Consider the following 18,959-nt stretch of genomic DNA (forward strand, 5'->3'; position numbering starts at 1 on the left):
CGCCCCGGGGTGGACATGGTGGCGGGCTCCCCCAAAGCAAACATTTTGAGGCGTCTAATCGGGTGTGAAATTAATGCCAGGAAGACACATTCATTGCTGCCAGCCTGAGGCTCTCCCTGGCCACCCAGTGTGCACCCAGATTGGGCGCTTCATTCTCATTTAATGGCAATTCGTCTGGTTCCCCAGTGTTGTGCTTGTCCCCATCTTTTCCCGGAGAAGCTGTATAATGGGCTGCGGGTGCTTTCCTTTCCCAGCAGGAGCAAACATCATCTCAGGGCAATAAATGCATGGCTAGGGGATGAATAACTGTGGTGCTGTTTTGGTGGGGAGACTAGGGCCCTGCTGGCATAAGAGCACAGGCAGAGAGCCTGAACTCCTACCACACCTCAGCAAGGCAAGCGGGCACTGGGTTTGGGTGTAGCTGCTGGCAGGACAGGGCAGGACGTCCCCTCCAGTGGCCCAGGAAGGTCATGGGGTGCTGGGGCGATTTGGGGCTGCTCGTAGGGAAAGCTGGCACTGTGGCATGGGAGGAGAGGACAGGATGGCAGCGGTGCTGGGGAGCCCAGTGGGTCCCTGGTGCTTATGTGGCAGTGCCAGTGGGACCCAGTGCCTCGCTGAGCTGGGCAGGGTGACCCGGAGGAGATTGCAAGGTGAACCAAGACATTGGTCCCAACTCCAGCTAATGTCACTCTATGATTTTGTGGCGCTTTTCCAGGCTAAAAATACCCCTGCTGTTGGTGCGGCGCGGCATGGGGCGGGTTCTGCGTGCAGTGGCTGCGGAGGGATGCTCCGTGCTGTGGAACCAGCCAAGGGCGGGCAGCCAGCCGGTGGGGCTGGGGTGGCCCTGCAGCAGCCGTGGGGCTGACCCTCCTGCTCCCTGAGCAGCCAAATGCAGAGGTCACCTATTCTCTCCTCCTCCTCTGAGGTGAGCTGGCACCTCTCTCCAGGGCTGTACTGGATGCAACCGCTCAGCCAGTAGTCCCCAAAATACCGTGTGGGGAGAAAGCATCCTCAGTGATGTCTCTGAGCTGTGTTTCACACTGGCACTGGGTCCTTTGCTGATTCCGGAGGGTCACACCAGCTCCTCAGGGTGCGTCTGGCCCATTTGGGGACCAGCCTGGGGGTGGGATGCTGCAGCAAGCCTCATTTCCCCAACGAGTGGCAGCGAGGCCTGAGGAGCTCAGCCCATCGCTGTGGCTGTGGGGCTGCTGCATGTGCTAAAGAAATGTGCCCCCAGCCCCTCCGTACAGCTGGGGGGGGTTGGCACCAGGCCAAGGGACCTCACCTGTCCCGGTGTGTCTGAGCTCCTGGGGAGCTGAGTTTGGGACACATGAGTGGGTGGCCGGAGGGGACAGGGCTGACAAGCCTCTCCCAGGATTGGAGGCAGTCCCAGCACGGCAGGATGTGGCTGGGCCAGCCCCATCCACCTTCACTACCCTCCTTGCCATGGGGACAACTCAGCCTTGCGCCACTCTGCTGTCACAAGCAGATCACTCAGAGCCGGGCAATGAGAAATGCAGGATCTGGCCCTGGGCCCACATCTGCGTCCATGGCGGGACTTTTCAGGGCGATCCATAGGGATTCAGTTGCCTGTGCCATCGTGCAGCCTTGGGGTATGTCATGTCATCCTGGGGACCGCTGTGATGGAGGCCACATGGGCAGAGCATGGCTGCCGTTGGGGCCAGATGCTGTGCTGGGTGGGAGCCAGCTGCGTGGCCGAGGAAGGGGCAGGCCACGTTGCAGCAGCCACACTGCCAGTGGCTGTGCAGCTCAGTGCTGCCCTGGGGAGCTCTTCTGCACTCTGTCAAGTTGGTCATGCAGGTTGGAGGGTGTTTCAGATATTGCTCTCCTGAAAGCTATCAAGCTAAAGAGAGTCTAACACTTGTTCTTCAATACCCACCCTCATCTAACGGCACATATCCTCACGTGTCTAACATATTTCTGATATTTTATGGCAGGTTTTCAAGGAAATATTTTGTGTACGTTGCCCCCATCATGTATGAGCAGGGGACTGCCACCCTGGCCTGAAGACAGGTCCTAACTAAGCCTAGATCATCCTAACTTGCCTTTTCCCATCTGTGGATGGCGGACCTTGTGCCTCCTGCCACAGATGGTGCTCTGCTTTGGGTGAACTACGTGGATTGTATTTGCAGATAGAGCACGCGCGGAGAGAACTGCAGGCAGAGGGAAGGCTGGAGCAACGGTAGCGGCTGATCCCATGACCTTGACAAGCTGGACATGCTGAACGGGGAGATTTAATTTAGATAAGTGTCAAGCGAGGCTCTTGGGGCCAGCAGCAAAGCCTGGCACAGATTCCAAAACCCTCAGTGGGTGCCTCGCTCCCCAGGGGTGACCTGGCCCTTTCCCATCTTTGTGTCCCTTCTCTTTTACCATGGGCCACCCCTTTGCTGCCTGCCTTGTCCCCAAATTGCCCCGCGGTGTGGGCTGGTTCCCTCCTGAGGCTGGGCATGCGGGAGGGGAATTACAAGGAGGAAGCTTGGACTGGAGCAGAGCTCTCTCTTGGCTGAGGATGCTCCCATCTCTGCTCCCAGAAATGGCCTTGCTTGGCGAGGATGGCGATCGGATGGGGTTGGGATCTACTGATGGGCTGCTGGGAGCAGTGCTGGGGCTGCAGCAATAGCCTAACCCCTGCTGCAGTTGTTTCCAGCATTTCTGATTACCCTGGGGAAAATCTATTGGATTTTGACACTGCAAGACCCCCCCAGACCCTAACCTCTGCCTTCCCCAGCTCTGCCCCACAGCTTTTCTCCCTGCCTGAGCCTGGGGAGCAGAGGAGCTGCTGTGCAAAATCAATGCCTTGGCCAGTGCTGTGCTAAGGGGTGTTGTGTCAGCAAAGGCAGGTGGGGGTTATGGGACAGGGTCAGCGTGGTCCCCCAGTCTCCTCCCCACTTCGGGGCACCCAGCTCTGTGCATCCTTGGCCACGGTTGCCATGGTGATGTGCATCCCTTGCTGCAGCAGGAGCGCTTGCAGAGTTTGATGAGCTCTGTTTGCTGTTCTTGCCTCCGCGGCTCTCCTGCCCTTGGCCCCAGCGGTCTCCAAGCATGAAAGCAGGAGATCACTGGGAGCAAAATGTGTGGTAGCGTTGCAGGGTGTTAACCACAGGCTGCCTGCCTCAGCCTAATTGGATGGGATTGTTGTTTTCCACTAGAGACCCCCAGGAGGGACAAGTTTGGAAAACAAAGTGTTACACATCTGCAGCATTAGGTGGCAAGCAGGGGGGAGAAGGAATAAGAAATCAGCCCTCCTGCCCTGTGCCCCCCTGCTGCTTTCCCCCCTGGCACGGCCAGCATGGTGGAGATGAAGGATTTGTTTAATTAGATGGCAAATCCCCCTGCTGATGCACAAATGCAAACAGCAGTGGCTCAGGCAGCAGCTGCTTCCTGGGGGAATCTTGGCTGCGGCAGTCAGGGTGCAGGGCTGCCATGATGGCACCTGCATCCCATGGAGCTGGTGGGTGTCACAGTCCCATGAAGCCGTGGCTTGCGGAGGAACAGCATGCTGGGTGCCACCCTATGTGGCTGCAGAGGATGGTGCCATAAGAAGCCTAGTGTGACCCTGGGTTTGCTCCCCCCACTCCATCCTCTTCCTCCCATGCTGTTATGGGCTCTGGGGTAGCTGTCCTGGGGTCCCTGATGCAAGTGGCACGCTGGCAAAGGCATCTCATCAGTCCCCATGTCATCACCTTGCCATCCCCAGGGAGCAAGGTTGATTCTCCCTGTGCAGCTGCCGGCACCGAGGGGCTGCACAGCGGCATTACCTAAGTAAATGTAACAACTGGAGCAGCAAATGAGTCCCTTGTCCCCAGAGCCACCCCAGGAGAGGAGCCTGCATGGCATTCGTGGGTTGTTGCCACCTGGCCCAGCTGCAGGGGATGCGGGAGGGTTGTGTGGCTGCTGCTCTCCACCCAGCTCTCCGAGAGCCGCCTGCATCAGCGACTCCGGGGAGAGACAGTGGGTGCCAGGTAGGAAATGTCTGCATCTCTGTCATCCTACCATTGGGTTTGCTATCCAGGAAATGGCACAGTGTGCCCAAGGTGCTGTGGCAGTAATGCCACCTGGGGGCTCTCACTGCTGTCCTTTTGCCGCCCCACCGAGCTGTGACCTCCCCAGAGCTCACTTGCTCTTCCTTCGGGAAAGCCCCACCACAGCTGGCACCCGCTGGCTGTGGGAAGGGTCCTGCCAGTCCAGGGACAGGGTCGGAGCGGCCAGGTCAGACCCTATCCCCTGGTCCCTGGGACGGGCATCACCCCTGGCACGCGTGGGTGAGCTGGGGCTGGGGCTGGCATGGGGGTGAGCAAGAGGAGAAGAATCTTCCTGGGCTCTGGAGGGAAATACAGGGAAAAGCTCCCTCTCTGGGTAGAAATCCAAGACAAAACACCACAGACACAACCTCCGCTGCTCAGGACTGTGCTGGCTAACCCAGGACCTCCCTCAGCATCACTGTCCCTCCTCTGGGCTCAGGGAAACCATGGACAAGTTAGCACCTCCTTGGCTCTTTGGAGGCATGCGAATTCACCCAAAACTTCCACAATGGGTCCCATGGGTAGCAAGAAATAAATGAGGGTGCCCTAGAGCTAAGCCTGTCCCTGGTGCTGCCTTCACCCTCCCTTTACAGAGCCCACTCTGGCTTCGCAGGGGCAAATAGAAACAGAGTGATCCTGGGCTGTATTTGCTTGTCAGACATCGTTGGCTCCGAGGAGGCAGAATGACATTTGTCTTTCCCTTCCAAGATTTTCTGAAAGGTAAATGAGAACAGTTCAAGAATATGACCCCATGAGTGGCAGAGCAAGAGAGTAATGAACAGCCTGGAGAACATCAGCGTGAGGCGTCTGTTTACCTTCCTTTAGGAAGTAAATCAAGGAGAAAGGCAGTGGACGTGAAAGGCAAATCTGCTGGAAAATCAGCCAGGGGAAAAAAAAAAAAAAATCATCTTCCCCCCAAACCTATAATTAACCCAGGGGACTCACTGTACTGGTTGAGGAGCTTGGTAAGAATTTGGGGGGGAAATTAGAAACTAGAAAAAGAAAGCAGTTTGGACCAGCATATTATCCCCTATTTCTGCAGTAAATAACGGGGCTATTTGGTGGGTAAAGGGAGCAGCCAGCAGCCAGCAAGCCCTCTGGGCCCTGGGCTGCCTCTCAGATCAGCTGGACCCTGGGTTGTGCTGCCAGCAGCTGCCTGTGCCCCTGATTCCCCGCCGGGCACGGGCAGCCGTGCCTGCACACGTGCACTGTGCAGCCCTGCCACCCTGGGCTTCACAGCCTGTGAAAGATCTGGGGACAGCAAGGCAGCAGCAGCGCTCCTGCATGCATCACCTCTGGGGTGCCAGACACCCTGCCCCAAGCACGGCTGGGGGGCTGGTGGTCCCCTCTGCCCTCTAGGCTCACAGCTCCTCCTACACCAGTGAGCCCAGGCACGGAAGAAGACCTTCCAAATCTTAAAACTTGGTATTTAAAAAATTTAAGTTACAAAAATTTAAATTTAAGAAATTTAAAACTTGGCTCCTGCAGGGGAAAACATCAGCCAGGCTCACCAAAAAGGAGGCATGGTCATCTGCTCATCTTCTCCTAAGGGCGACTAGGTGAAGAGGTGAACTCAGCTGAGGTGTAATCTCAGCTGCCCAGCACCTCCGTGGCTGCCGCTGGGGTCCCAGATAAAGTCTGGCAGCTGATGCAGGCAGGAGATGGGCACTGGTGCCAGGGAGGAGGGGTCTGCCCCAGGTTATCCGGCAGGGCTTTGTTGCACTGCCTGCAGCCCTGTTTGCTGGGGTGTCCTGAGAGCATCCCTGGGAGGCTCAGGGTGCAGGATCCCGCTGCTGCCCACACCCAAGGCTGGTACCCATTGCCCAGCCCTTGGCTGAGCCCGGCAAGGGTTTTAGCCCACTCCTCTCTTGAACAGCCCCTGCCCTTCCTCCTCTCTCATCCCAAAACACTGGCCTATCCGTCTGTCCTTCAGTGTGCCTCCCCTGTCCTCTGCCAGCAGCTGCCAGCTTCCTTTTTTTTTTTTTTTTTCAATTTAATTTTTATTAGCACATTTTGTAGCCTTGCAGCAACCCAGGAATACAAATAGGACAGCAAGTGCAGCCAGGCCCAGGCAGTGGTGAGCAGGGCCAGCTCCAGTGGGCATCCTTGGCACTGACGGGAGGAGGCAGCTGGACAGATGCTGCCCGTGCCATCATGACCTTCCCACGTTTGCCATCTCCTCTCTGCCTGGATGGGGCTGCCTGGGAGAGCAGGAGATTTTGCACAGCAGGAAAATCCCTGGGCATCCCTGGCTGCTGCAAGCAGCTGCCTGGCTTGCCCTGGCTGCAGAGCTGCTCTGGGGCACCTGATAGCAGGACACCTCTCGGGCTCCCCGGCCAGGGTGTTTTTACCCTGCTGATGGATGAACTGAGGCAGCAAGGCAGGTGAAGAAGGACAGTTAAAATCAGCAGCAGATAATGAGAAATTCAGCCTGGTCGGGGAAGCAGCTGCCTAAAAATAGCAGCAAGGTTCTCAGCTGTGACAAGATACACCCAGATTTCTCCCGCTGCCCCATCTATAATGGATAAGGGCGCTGCATGCGCCGTCACTGGCTCCTCTTGGGAGTACCAGGGCTGTGCCTTCATTTTGGAGGCTGCAGGGTGGAGGGGCTTTCTGTGTTTTGCAGGATCAGCACCCATGGAAGCATGTGATTTTGGCCACCATGTGGGGACATAAGCAAAGAAATCGGGGGGGGGAACCCTCCCTGAAACTGCGGGTCTGCAGCAGCCAGAAGCAAGCAGGAAACCTTCTCCCAGCCAGCCCCTGCTGCGACTGGCCTCCCTGCGACTGCAACTGGCCTCCCTGCTGCCTGCTGGCTCACCCCGGGGAGGGCTGCCCGCGTGCCCGGTGTGTGCCAGGGGGCCAGGGCAAGCAGGAGGCTGTCCCATGCCATCAGTGTGATGGGAGCAAGTGTGACAGGCTGTCTGCGGTGATTACGGGTGAGGTGGCTGCATATGGAGACAGGGATGATGCTTTGGTCTTCTGCCCCATATACTCCTGCTTGCTTTCCCATCTTGCTTCTTTGTGCTAATGTGGTGGAGCAGTGCAGATCAGCGGTGCCTGTGTGGCTCTCCCTTTGCCATTGCTGTCACCTGCTTGTCCCTCCAGCCCCAAATTTGCCTTCCCCATGGCCCAGGGAAAGCTTGAGTCTGAGCCGCAGCTGTGAAGCATCAAGGATGGAAGAGAAAAAACCCACAAACATCCTAGAGAGGCCTTACCATGCAGGGGGTATATTTAGAGATATATGTGTGTGTGTTTTCCTCCAGATACTTCATTATGGTGCAGCCCATCCCAGTGTCTTAGTGCAGATTGTGGGTGCCTGGGGAAGGAAAGCCTTCTCCATGTCTAGCCCCCAGCACACCTCACAAGGGGCAGCATAGTAGGCCCAGGCTCTGTTAATGAGTGCAGATAGCTATGTCCTTAATTGCTCTGTGGGGGGTGGTTTTGGACATAATTGGCCACTGCCAATTTGTGATGTTACCCAGCTATGGTCACCTTGTAATGGCCATGGGAGGGTGACAGCCTTGCAACATCCCTTTGGAAATAACCCGTGACCCCTACAGCCACTGGGAACCAGCAGGGCCCAGCCTGCAGTGCAGGGTCAGCACAGCAAAGGGTCAGAACACATTGCAAGGTGATCTGGATTGATTTATAAGCATGTTTATTTTTACCAGCCTGGCATGGCCCTCTCCTGGCTGAAAAACAGGGATGCGTCTTCCCTTCCCCGCCTGAGAAATAGCAGCATTTTCTCTGGCAGGGACAAGCTGACAAGGAAGCTTTTATGCTGGCTGGCAGGCTCCCTGCAGCCGCACGCTGCCCTGGGGGCCTCATCCAGGAAGGGGCTGAGCTGCAGGATTGCTCCAAGCGTGCGAAAGCATCCAGTTACACACTGAGGATTTGCAGGAGAGGCTCTCAGCCTTTCCAACTGAAATGTAAAGGGAGCAGGATGCAAGAAAGCCTTTTCAGCATCCCTGTGGCCACACATACCCCTGAGCCTCTGCCCCCCCAGCGCAGGCAGATGGTGCAGTGTTTGGGGTCCGCTGTTGGCTGCCCACCCAGCTGCTCAGTGCGCGGTACCTGCCGCGCTGACAGAGGAAAGGCAACTCCAACTATTTTCTTGCATGCTTTCTTCTATCTTAAGCCTTAGAAATCCAGGGAGGGGATTTCCCCCTTTTCCCATCTCCCTGTGTTGCAGCGCTGCTCTGGAGCACTCGCGGGAGCACTGCTGGGAGATGGGCTGGTCCCTACAGCCAGTGGGTGATGCTAGCAGCAGCACTGAGGGATTTCCATCCCAGGAGGGAAATGCTTGCTGACAAAGAGTGGCCATTCACCAAGAATGTTAAGCCATTTTGTGTAGAAATCACAGTCCCTCTTAGTTGCCCACCTTTTCCCCAATGGTGTCAAGCTGCTGCTTACCTCCAGGGTGTTCAGAAATTGCAGAGTCAGCAAGACTGGGCTTTCTACGGAAAGAAAAATAAGAACTTATATTTTTTTCCCCTATGTAATTTTTTTTAATATATTATGTTATACTTTATATATTATATTTGCAGGGGGGGGTAATATTTTTTCCTCCTGGTGGCCAGAGGTCCCCCTGCGCTGCAGGCTGGGCCCTGCTGGTTTCCAGTGGCTGTAGGGGTCATGGGTTATTTCCAAAGGGGTGTTGCAAGGCTGTCACCCTCCCATGGCCATTACGAGGTGACCGTGGCTGGGTAACATCACTGCCAGGCCACCTGGGTGCCACCTGGAGGGCTAACGGAGGTGCCTAAGGATGCCAACCACAGCAGTAGCAGAGGCTTTCCCTGCTTTGTTGTCCCTCCCAAGCCCTTCCCATCCCATGGCCGGTTGGGGACACAGGGTAGTCCTTTGCCACCCTGCCTCGCAGTGGGAAACTAAGGCAGGGAGTGGTGCTGGGGGGGTGAGGAGCTGGGTCCCACCGATGTGGGGTGCAGATGGCCACCATGAAGCCCTGGCAGCATTTGCACAGCTGCCCAAGTGGTGTTTCCCCCACAGCCCACCTGTGGACAAGCCAAGGGGTGGCTGTTTGGGTGGGCAAGGAAGGGGCAGGGGTCCCCACAAGGTGGCCCACCCTGCTCCTGGCCTGCCACAGCCCAGAGACCTCCCAGCCCACCAGTGTCCCCAGCCCCAGGGACAGCCAGGCCCTGCCACCTCACTGCCTGGCACAAAGAGGGGCATTGAGGGACACAGCGGGGCTTTGTTCAGCCCGTGCCCGCCGGGAAGGGGCCGGTTGCCCTCTGCAGGCTTCCCTGGTCCTGTGCTGGCTCTGCAGCTGCAGCACCCAGGCGAGCTGGGGGCAGCCATGGGATATGGGACATGCAAGGGGGCTGGGGTACCCATGGGAGCGGGACTACCCAAGGGAGCTGCCTCCATCTGCTGCAGCCCTGGAGCCGTACCTGTCACTTGGGGACCCCATGGCTGTGCCCACCTGAGCACTGTTCCCCCACGGGGGCCAAGGGGCCTGGGAAAGTGGTCTCAGGATTCCCGTTAAAAGGGGTAAAACTCCCAGTTTGGAGCCCCCAAGACTGAAAGCAGGTCCCTGGGACAGGGGACCCTGTACCCCGCTGGCAGGTGCTGGGGTGTCAGGGAGGTGTCAGAGGGGGACCCCCAACCATGGGGCCAGTCTCCCACACTGCCACAGCGGGCAGCCCAGGGCAAACACAGCCTGGCCAGGCCGAGGGTGCCCAGAGCCACCGATGAGGGGACACCCATGAAGCCTCCCCGCTGTCTTTCTTTTGCAAAAGCCTTTTCCCCCAAAAGCCCTGAGCGGGGCTGTGGGGAGGCTCTGCCCACGCAGCTGCCAGGCACCCAGGAGCTGGCAGCCAAGGGGTGCTGCTGGGGGGGTCGAGGGGGAGGGGCGGGGTCCTGTCCCTTTAAGGGGGGTGGCTGTCACTCAGAGAGCCCTTTTCTTTGCTGGAGAGCGGGACAGGCCCCCAGAGGGGGAAATACAGGGCGAGGGACCGCCAGGCAGTCGAGGGCTCCGGCAGACAGCACACAGCACCAAAGCAGCCGAGCGGGTGGTCGGAGGAGTTGACCAAGTCCAGCACAATGGGTGAGTATGGGGTGAGGGTGGCGGATACCCGGAGAGCTGTTGCTGGTGGCTCTGCGGACCCTGTCCCCGAGCAGAGGCCCCTGAAACTTTCCTCTGGCACTGGTCTGGTCGGGTGGCCCCTGTGTGGCCATGCTGGCCATGGGAGCTGCCGGGGGAGGATGCCTCTGCACAGCGGGAACGGTGTTTTCTTTCCCAAAGTGGTTTTCTGTCCCTGTGTGCTCATGCGCTGTCTGTGGGGACAGGTGCCATCCCCATGGCTGGTCCCATCCAAGCCCTTGCCACACGGGCTGGAGAGATGAGAGCTCCTGCCCAGGGCTGGTGGGAGCTGGGAGGTCTGGGCAGGGTGCTGAGACCTGCCACAGCTTGTGCCACTTGTACGCCAGGAGCCGTGGGAAAACAGAGGCACTCCTCATGCCTCAGTTTCCCTATTGATACACCAGAACTAATACTTACCAGCATACCCCCCAGGGCATCAGGGGTGCTCTGCTCCCAGAGGTGACAGGGGCTGCCGGCACCCTGCCTCCTCCTGTCTGCAGCATATTGTTTGGCTCCAGCAGCAGCTGAGCCTGGGTACAAGGCCTGGGATTGTGTGGCACAAGGGCTCTTTCTCTCCTCCCTTCCCCTCCCCAGGCTTCCCCAGCGCAGCTTCCCAAAGCTCGAGGGGCCGGAGCTGTGGCAGGGAGCCTGCCGGGCCCTGCCGCCGCATCCCGGGACCTGCAGGCCCCCAGGAACGGGGCCATTCACCATGCCCCAGTCTGGGCACCTGCCACGCCACTTCTCAGGTGGCCAAAAATAAAAATGAAAAAGGTGTGTTTGGCCCAGCACCCTGCTGCTGTGGGTCCCAGCGAGGTTCGAGGAGCAGTGCTGGCCAGGAGGAGCAGGACCCCCTGGACCTGCCATGTCCAAGGCAAACAAGCGGGAGGGGTCCCAGTGCTCCCCCATAGCGCTGCCTTTGTTCCCTGTTTGCTTTCAGCATGGGGCAGCCGCCAGGGCGTCAGTGCCAGGACAATCCCCCATTGTCCTCGGTGCCACCGCGCGACCTTGCTCCCAGTGGGGAGGGGAGGGCACCCCATGGCTTTCTTGTCCTTTGAGGGAGGAGATAAGCACTGTGGGATCCGTGGAGGGAGCGTAGGTTTGGGAACGCTTCCCACGGGTGCCTGTTTGGCATTCAAGGCACAAATGCTATGCCCAGATGGGATATGCCCAGGCAGCCACCATGCCCAGGACAGTGGGGTGCTAAAGCTCACATCTTGGGGAAGGGGAGCAGCTTCCCTGCGCAGAGGTGTTGCACAGCCAGGGCAGCAGGTTATTGCAGCTTAGCTGGAGCCAAACTGAAGCTCCAGAGCCAGATGCTGGTGGGTGCAAACCCACCTGGCTGCCCACCCCCAAACTGGGCAGGAGAGTGGCTGGCTGAGCACCTCCGAACCCAGCCCATCAGACCCCTGAGCTAATGATCCTCTACGTTAGAGCCCTGACGTGCAGAAGGAGCACGTCTCCATGGCCCCACTGCTGAAAAAATCCAGCATTTAGGCAATCCAAGCAGCATACTGGCATGTGCTCTCGCTTTCCATACCCACACACAGGTACACATGCCCTCTTGCCAAATATCTGTCCCTTAGGACTAAATCTATCACACAAGCACTGACATTTGGGGAACTAACATGGCTCCTCTCCATAAGCACATCTGCCCGTGGAACGGGGCTGCTGCAGCATGAGCTGCCCGTGGGGTGCCAGGAGAGGGGATGAGTGCACCCCAGCGTGCTGCCTGGAAGCCCAGTGTGCTTGGGGCATGTGCCAGCTCCTCCTGCGCTGCCCCAAAGCTGGGCCATGTTGCTAGGTCTCCAGTGCAGTTTGTCTCTGTGGAGGTGCTGGGTTCCCCTCCATCTTCAATGGCAAAAGAAAAATGCAGGCAGCTGGCATCACCGTTGCCCGCAGCTGGGCTGCGCTGGCAGCGGGGAGCCCATTAGCAGCTTGTTTGCTGGGTCCCACTGGCATTACGCTACATTGCCTTGTATTTCCATCTTGTTTTGCATGGGTCGGCACAGCTGGCTTGCCTCAGATCCCCGGCCACCTCACACCCAAGGGCTGACTTGTGGCCCCGGTGCCCCACACTGCCGTCACCCCTGTTCCTGTGCACACTTGGGTGCAATCCTGCCTGGCTGCTTAGAGAGCTCTTGGGGAAGCTGCTGGGTTTCCTCTCCAGCACTGCAATGAATCATTTAATCATTTCTGGATTTTTCCTTCAGCCTGCTTCCCTCCTCCTGCTGGGCACCTTCCTCGCCCTGTGCTTCCCTGCTCCTGAGCTGCAGGCTCCAAGTGCTCCCTTGTCCCAGCAGCCCCATCCCACCTCACCTCTCTTCTCCCTAGGTTTGCTCGAGTGCTGTGCCAGATGTCTCATTGGGGCACCCTTTGCTTCACTGGTTGCCACTGGCTTGTGCTTCTTTGGGGTAGCACTGTTTTGTGGCTGTGGGCACGAAGCCCTCACAGGCACCGAGCAGCTCATTGAGACCTACTTCTCCAAAAACTACCAGGACTACGAGTATCTCATCGACGTGTAAGTACCCTGTGGTGGTGCATTGCCCTCACACTGGGCCCCCTCGTGTCTCTGTCTTGCTCTGGGCTGGGAGGAGGTGTCTGGCCAGGCTGGCCGGGCTGATGCTGTCACCCAGGCACCATGGAGACCCCAGGCTGTGTTTGCTGTGTGCTGGTGCCGCGGCTGCATGGCAGTGTCCAGTGGCCACTTGTTTCTGTTTCACACCTGTTTTATTTGACCCTCACTAGGTGCTCTGGCTAGTGCTGGACCTCTGCACTGGGTAGGTATGGAGGGCACGGGGGAGCTGGCAGCGGCCCACAGCCTTGCTCGCCACAGCTTTGCCCCTGCTCACTCCTCTTGCGGCTTCACCCTCTCTTTTGGTCCCCCCGGGGTGGCATGGGGAGGGTAAGTCGCTGCAGCCAGGCTGCCCCAGCCATGCTGCATGTGGGGCTGAGCTCTCCAGCACCACCCCGGCACCTGAGCATCCCTGCTTGCTCCTCTCCCCGGCAGCATCCACGCTTTTCAGTATGTCATCTATGGCACGGCCTCCTTCTTCTTCCTCTACGGAGCACTGCTGCTGGCCGAAGGCTTCTACACCACCGGTGCCGTCCGGCAAATCTTCGGGGACTACAAGACCACCATCTGCGGCAAGGGCCTCAGCGCAACGGTAACTGGGGGCCCGAAAGGGAGGGGAGCGCGAGGCCCCCAGCGAGCTCACTCATTGCAGCGGGTGTGTCAGTGTTTGGGAAAGTGGCTAGGACATCCTGACAAGGTGATCTTAACCGGGGTTTGGCACCCCTTCGCGCGCCTGCAGTGGGTTCGCCACGCTCGGCGTGGCCAAAGGGCAGGAGACTGTGGCCGTCCGGGTTTCGGGGTATCCCAAAGGGAAGCGCAGCCCGGCCGCCCTCCCCCAGGCCTGCTGTGGCCTCTGGGGACCAAAGCAGCCCAAATGGCCACATGTAACAAAACCGCTTCATGTTTAAACGTTGGCGGGGAGAGCCAGGAGCATCCGTGCAGTGCTGGCAGCCCAAGGCTCTCTGGCACCTCGTGCCCCTGGCGTTGTCCTCTCCGCTGTGCTTGGGGACCATGACAAAGTGCTGGTAAGGGGAGCCCGTGGCCTGGGGGAGCGGAGGGGGATGGCTGCGGTTCCCTCGGGGGCTGGTCGGGGTGGCACCACAGAGGGAGGGCAGGAGAGCCGCATTTGCACGCCAAAGCGGGTTTTGCAGCTGCCCTCCCGCAGAAGCCAAGCCCTGCTTGCTGTGGCTGTGGTTACCCGCCCTGCGCGGGACGTGGCAGCCATCCTGCTGCCGCCGCCGGTCACCCCCACGCACGTGTAGCCGGCCGTGAGCCTGGGGCGAGCCCGGGGCTGGTGCTGGCCCCGTGAGCCGCAGGGACGCACGGCTCGGGCTGCTGCTCCGTGCTGGCTGCTTTGGGGATTCACCGGGTGTGGTGGGCGGCGTGGAGCCAGATGCAGGCAGCATCCCAGTCCCCTGCCTGCCCCCCACCCTCTCCTGCCCGGGGACCCTCGCGCTCCCCTGTCCGTGTCCCTGGCCGCTCAGTAACCACGGCTCTGCCCCGGCTTGTCCTGCCCCTTGCAGTTTGTGGGCATTACCTACGTCCTGACCATCATCTGGCTCCTGGTCTTTGCCTGCTCCGCGGTGCCCGTCTACATCTACTTTAACACTTGGACCACCTGCCAGTCCATTGCCAACCCCAGCAAGACCTCGGCCAGCATTGGCACCCTGTGTGCAGATGCCAGGATGTATGGTGAGTGACGGGTTCACTGCCCAGGAGCCTGGGCTCAGGGTGGAAGAGAGGGGATGGAGGAGAGGGTCCAGGTGGATAAGGCTGGGATAAAGCAGGGGCAAGTGCTGAAGAGCCCTGAAACGCTGGGGGGTGTGTGACACACGTGGCTGTGGGAGGCTGAGCAAGGTGGCTGGCTGGTAGCCTTGCCTGGCTCACCTGGCTCCCCACGTCTCACCAGGTGTCCTGCCCTGGAACGCTTTCCCCGGCAAGGTGTGTGGCTCCAACCTGCTCTCCATCTGCAAGACCAGCGAGGTGAGGATCTCCATCACCCCATGTGCGCTTCCCTCAGCGAGTGGTCTCGGCACTGGCCTTCCTGGCCAGCACACAGGACCCTGGGAGCTCACCCCCTCTTCCCTTGCAGTTCCAGATGACTTTCCACCTCTTCATCGCAGCCTTCGTGGGGGCAGCCGCCACACTGGTCTCACTGGTGAGTTGGTGCTCCCCCTGCCTGGCTGTTCTCCTCCGCCCAGCGAGGATGTGGGGGCAGAGGACAACAGAGGTGGTGGGCATGGATGTGACAGAGCCTGTGCTCATGTCATTTTCTGGCACATAAGTGCAGATGGCGAATTCGGGCCATAAGAATGTAGAGGTGACTGCTGGAGGGGATCTGGAGAGGCTTTAGGAGACCACCAGGGAGAGGTCCTGCTGCCCATGCACCGAGTCCCCTGCCTTTCCCTGGTTCTTCTCTTGCTTTACACCAGTGACAAGACACTACACTGTCCTGTCGGTGCAGTGGGGCCACAGGGCTCCATGGGGCAACTGCCCTGTTGGGGTGCTGGGCTCAGGGATGTGACCTCAAGTGTACTGCAGTGAGGTGTCCCCCCTGCTTGCACTCCTCACCCATGGGAGCTTTGTTTCTCCTCCTCCCCTCCTGCTCACTCTCTTCCCACCCACAGCTCACCTTCATGATTGCTGCCACCTACAACTTTGCCGTCCTCAAGCTGATGGGCCGAGGCACCAAGTTCTAGCCTGCGCGGTGGAGTCCAGCCAGACCAAATGCCCTTCTTTTCTCTAACCCCGAGGCTTTAACACTGCAGCCACCCGACACCAGGTCTCCTGCGTTAACTCTGCCTTCGCTGCTGACTCCCCTCCTCTTCCTTCCTCGCATCCATCGTGCTGAGCGTGACCAGGAAGGAGAGCTTCCCACCAATGGACACCTCTTCATGCACTTTTCTCTCTCTGCTCATCCGCAACTGGTTCGCTCTAGGGCCAAGCCCATCAAAACCAGCCAGAGAAGAGGAGGGACTTACTCCAGTGTCCTGATGTTGCCTAGGGACGAGCAAAGTCCTTCATGCTCCTGGGAGGAGGAAATCCATGTAGGTTGCTCCATTAGTAGCAAGAGGCTACCTAGAGAGAAAAGGAAGTTGGCCCAGTCGCGGTACCATTGCTAGAGACTCTCCTGGAGCTGTCTGCTGTCACCACCCATGGATGGAGAATAAGAGAAGGATTATTTTTTTTTCCCTTAGCAAAGAAAGGTGAATTTACCCCAAATTGCCTGCTGCAGCCAAGGCAAAGGGAGTTTAGGGCAAGGATCTTCCCATTGCGGAGAAGAGAGCCCTGCCCCCAATGCTGATAAAGCCCTAAAACAGCTGCCCTTATTAAAGTGTAAAGGAGTTTGGTGTCTCTGTAGACAAGGGGGACTCCTGGCTTTACACTCCAGGCAGCAGAGAGGCAGCAGATAGGTTTGATCGAGAGGGGACATCTCTGCGCTGTGCCCCAGGAGCGTAAAGCCAGAGCTGTCCCTCCATAGGCAGGGGATGACCCTTTGGACTGTGCACCTTTGCCCACCCTGCCCTGCAAGTGCCACGCTCACCGCACGCTCTCATCCCTTCACAATGGTGCTCTTCTCTGGGGTGACGTCTGCTTCTCTAACCTCCGCTGCGTCAGAGAGCTTGATTTGTTTCTCACCTGTGTCAAACACAACTTTCCCTCATTCTGTCCCCCTCTTCCCCTCACTTTTTTTCCCGTGCTTCCTGCAAGTCAGGACAACTGTCTTGTGTCTGCCAGAGCGGGAGGGACTGGCAGCATCTCGCTTCCAGCCAAAACCCATGAAGGAGTTGAGGAGGGAAGGAAAGGCGGTGGTTTGGGGGTCACGAGGCGGAAACACAGTCTGTCTCTGCAAACCAGACCTTTTCCAGCGCCAGTTCAGTCTTTTCCCACGGAAGGGGGCAGCAGGGTGAGGGGTTTGGTGGAAACAACCTCTCCCCCATGATCACTCGCCGTGGCAGCTGGAGGAAAGCCCCCTGGCTGGGTAGCATGGGTCCAGCCAGACCCGCCAAAATGCTGTTTCCAGTCCTTCCCGCCAACCGGTATTTTGTTTTGCTCTTCCTTGCCTCTCCTTAATGCTAATCTTTGTGTTTATTTATTGGAGAAACTACTTTCAGTGGCAGACTGTAGCTCTATCTTGCATGGATTTTTTTTTTTTGTCTGTATTATTATTATATTTTTTTTAAGTGCCGGTTTCAGCAGGGGCAAGGATAAAGGAGCAGATCTGCTGAGCAGAGCGTTCGAAGGACCCTTGCTGCCAGGAATGCTGAAATAGGTTGGCCAGGCTACCAACGCACACGGGCTGGGGATGGGGGAGATGCCAGGAGGGACAGCAGGGTGGGGAGAAACCAGTCAAGATCTGGAAATTCACATTGACACTATCTCTCTTGGGGGTTTGCTGGGGTTTTTTTGGTACCCGTTTAACAAAAAAATAACCAGATCCTCCTTCCACCCTTGTCCCCAGACCCCAAACACACACACACACACGCACACACATGTGCACACACACACACACACGCAAAAAGAGAGTTAATCAACTGAAAGTGTTTCCTTCATTTCTGATCTAGAATTTCAACTTGTTAACAAGCAATAAAAAGGAGCAAGTTTTTAGAGACTTATCTTACAAGATGTATTTTATAAAAATTAAAGGAAATAAATTAAAATTAAGAACATTCTGAACAAGATATATGTCTGTCTGTCCATTTGTTGAGCAGGATTCACCCCCCCCCCCCCCCCCCCCCCTGCCAAAAAAACCCCATGGACGGGGAGGCTGCAGAGGAGAAGGTCCCAGAGGAGCAGTACTCACCAGCCCTATGTGTGGGCCAGCAGCCCCTGCAGGACCCTGCCCACCCCTCCTTCCCACCCCAGCCATGAGGTTCATAACTCTGACTACAAAATCATGGTTCCCAGCTGGGGAGCCCTTAAAACCTTTATTTCTCCTTCAGCCACCCAAAGGAAAGCTGGGGTCTTGTAGGAGCTGCTTGCTCATTGTTTGGCAATGTGCCGCTGTCCTTTAATACTCAGCCTATGTGGTGACAGCCTCCGCCACATCTCCTAATGTAGCACCTACAGCACAACCGCAGCAAAACTAATCAGCATGGCTCAAACAAAGCTTGCTGGCTCGCATCAGGCAATGCATGTAGTACAAGCACATCCAGAGCCATGCAGGATGCACCATCCTCTCACTTGCAGAGTGCCCTGTGTGAAATAGGATGGTCTTTTTCAGGCCCGAGGGCAGACCCAACTATCACAGGGCCCTACATGTCCTGTCTGCACACTGTGTGGGTGGCTGCATGCCGTTTGCTGCAGGGTCATTAACAGTTTGCACAGTGCTGGCACGTGGGGAGACCACTGGATGGTGTTTTTCTGCCCTTGATCCAAACACTGCCCGTAGATGCACATTTCCACAGCAGCTACTCAAAAATTACTGATTAAAATGTTGCTTCTCTTAGAAATTCCCCTCAAGAACTGTGCTCAGGAGCCTCCGGGGAGCAAGGCCACAGAGGGATGCTCTCAGCCCCATGCTCAAACCCCAGCACTACTCCTGTTTGTAGCAGATCTGGCCGAGAGGCAGATTTCAGGCACAGCTAGGTGCCCATGAGTGGCAGGGCAGGCTGAGAGCCAGCAGGCTGTTACCTACCCACAGCCAGGACCCATGCTGCTCTTCCTAAATGGGATGCTAGCCCAAATCCCACTCTCCCCTCTCTCCCCTGGCTTAAGCCCCCTCCAGGCAGGCAGTAAGGCTTCCCATACAGCCAGGCCAGGGGAGATTTACCTCATGCATTGCTGCTGCCCCAGCTCAGTGCACAGCTGTGCCTGCACGCCGGCCTTGCCCCAGCTCACAGAAACCCATGGGGCTGCAGCCAGCATCAATGGGACTCTTTGTTCCCTGCATTCCCAGATGCCATCACCCTCCTCTCCCCATGCTGAAAGGGCCCTGTGTGTGCACGACCAGCCGCTGGACAGGAGCGAGCCAGGGAACAAAACACCATCTCTTTCCCCTGGCAGCGACTGGTGCCCCCCGGCCGGCGTGAGAGTTGGGGACAGCAGCGCAACATAGCATGTGAAAGCGGCCAGTGTGGCCAGGACGCTGGGCAAGTCCGAGGGCCGAAGAACACATGTAGCCTCGTCGGGTGTGCCCTTGGCTGTGTCCTGCTGCCACCCTACCTGGGGACATGGGACCTGCCCTCACAGCTCCTTCCTTGGGCACCCTGTGCCCTCTGGGAAGTGGCTGAGAAAAGAC

The 18,959-nt window shown here is 58.0% G+C and overlaps 1 protein-coding gene across 2 annotated transcripts; it reads left to right on the forward strand.

Annotated features, from left to right (window-relative positions):
- The first annotated feature begins 9,960 nt into the window (after nucleotides 1-9,960).
- PLP1 (proteolipid protein 1) lies at nucleotides 9,961-17,400 on the forward strand. Of its 2 annotated transcripts, none has more exons than XM_029997165.1 (7): nucleotides 9,961-10,110; nucleotides 12,478-12,664; nucleotides 13,154-13,310; nucleotides 14,242-14,410; nucleotides 14,628-14,701; nucleotides 14,811-14,876; nucleotides 15,346-17,400. In XM_029997165.1, the coding sequence occupies exons 1-7, from the start codon at nucleotides 10,107-10,109 to the stop codon at nucleotides 15,415-15,417; spliced, it is 729 nt and encodes a 242-aa protein (XP_029853025.1). In that variant the 5' UTR covers nucleotides 9,961-10,106; the 3' UTR covers nucleotides 15,418-17,400. The 2 variants fall into 2 exon arrangements, with proteins under 2 accessions (XP_029853025.1, XP_029853024.1); XM_029997164.1 differs by having other exon boundaries at nucleotides 9,962-10,110; nucleotides 13,154-13,415.
- The last annotated feature ends 1,559 nt before the right edge of the window (nucleotides 17,401-18,959 follow it).

This window comes from Aquila chrysaetos, chromosome 21 (genome assembly GCF_900496995.4).
Source record: "Aquila chrysaetos chrysaetos chromosome 21, bAquChr1.4, whole genome shotgun sequence".
Classification (NCBI taxonomy): domain Eukaryota; kingdom Metazoa; phylum Chordata; class Aves; order Accipitriformes; family Accipitridae; genus Aquila; species Aquila chrysaetos.

Bases quoted from the DNA above. Each gene is read 5' to 3' on its own strand.
- PLP1 (XM_029997164.1), top strand. The intron at 13,416-14,241 runs GTGATCTTAACC...TGCCCCTTGCAG, and splicing joins GGCTAGGACATCCTGACAAG to TTTGTGGGCATTACCTACGT. The intron at 14,877-15,345 runs GTGAGTTGGTGC...TCCCACCCACAG, and splicing joins CCGCCACACTGGTCTCACTG to CTCACCTTCATGATTGCTGC.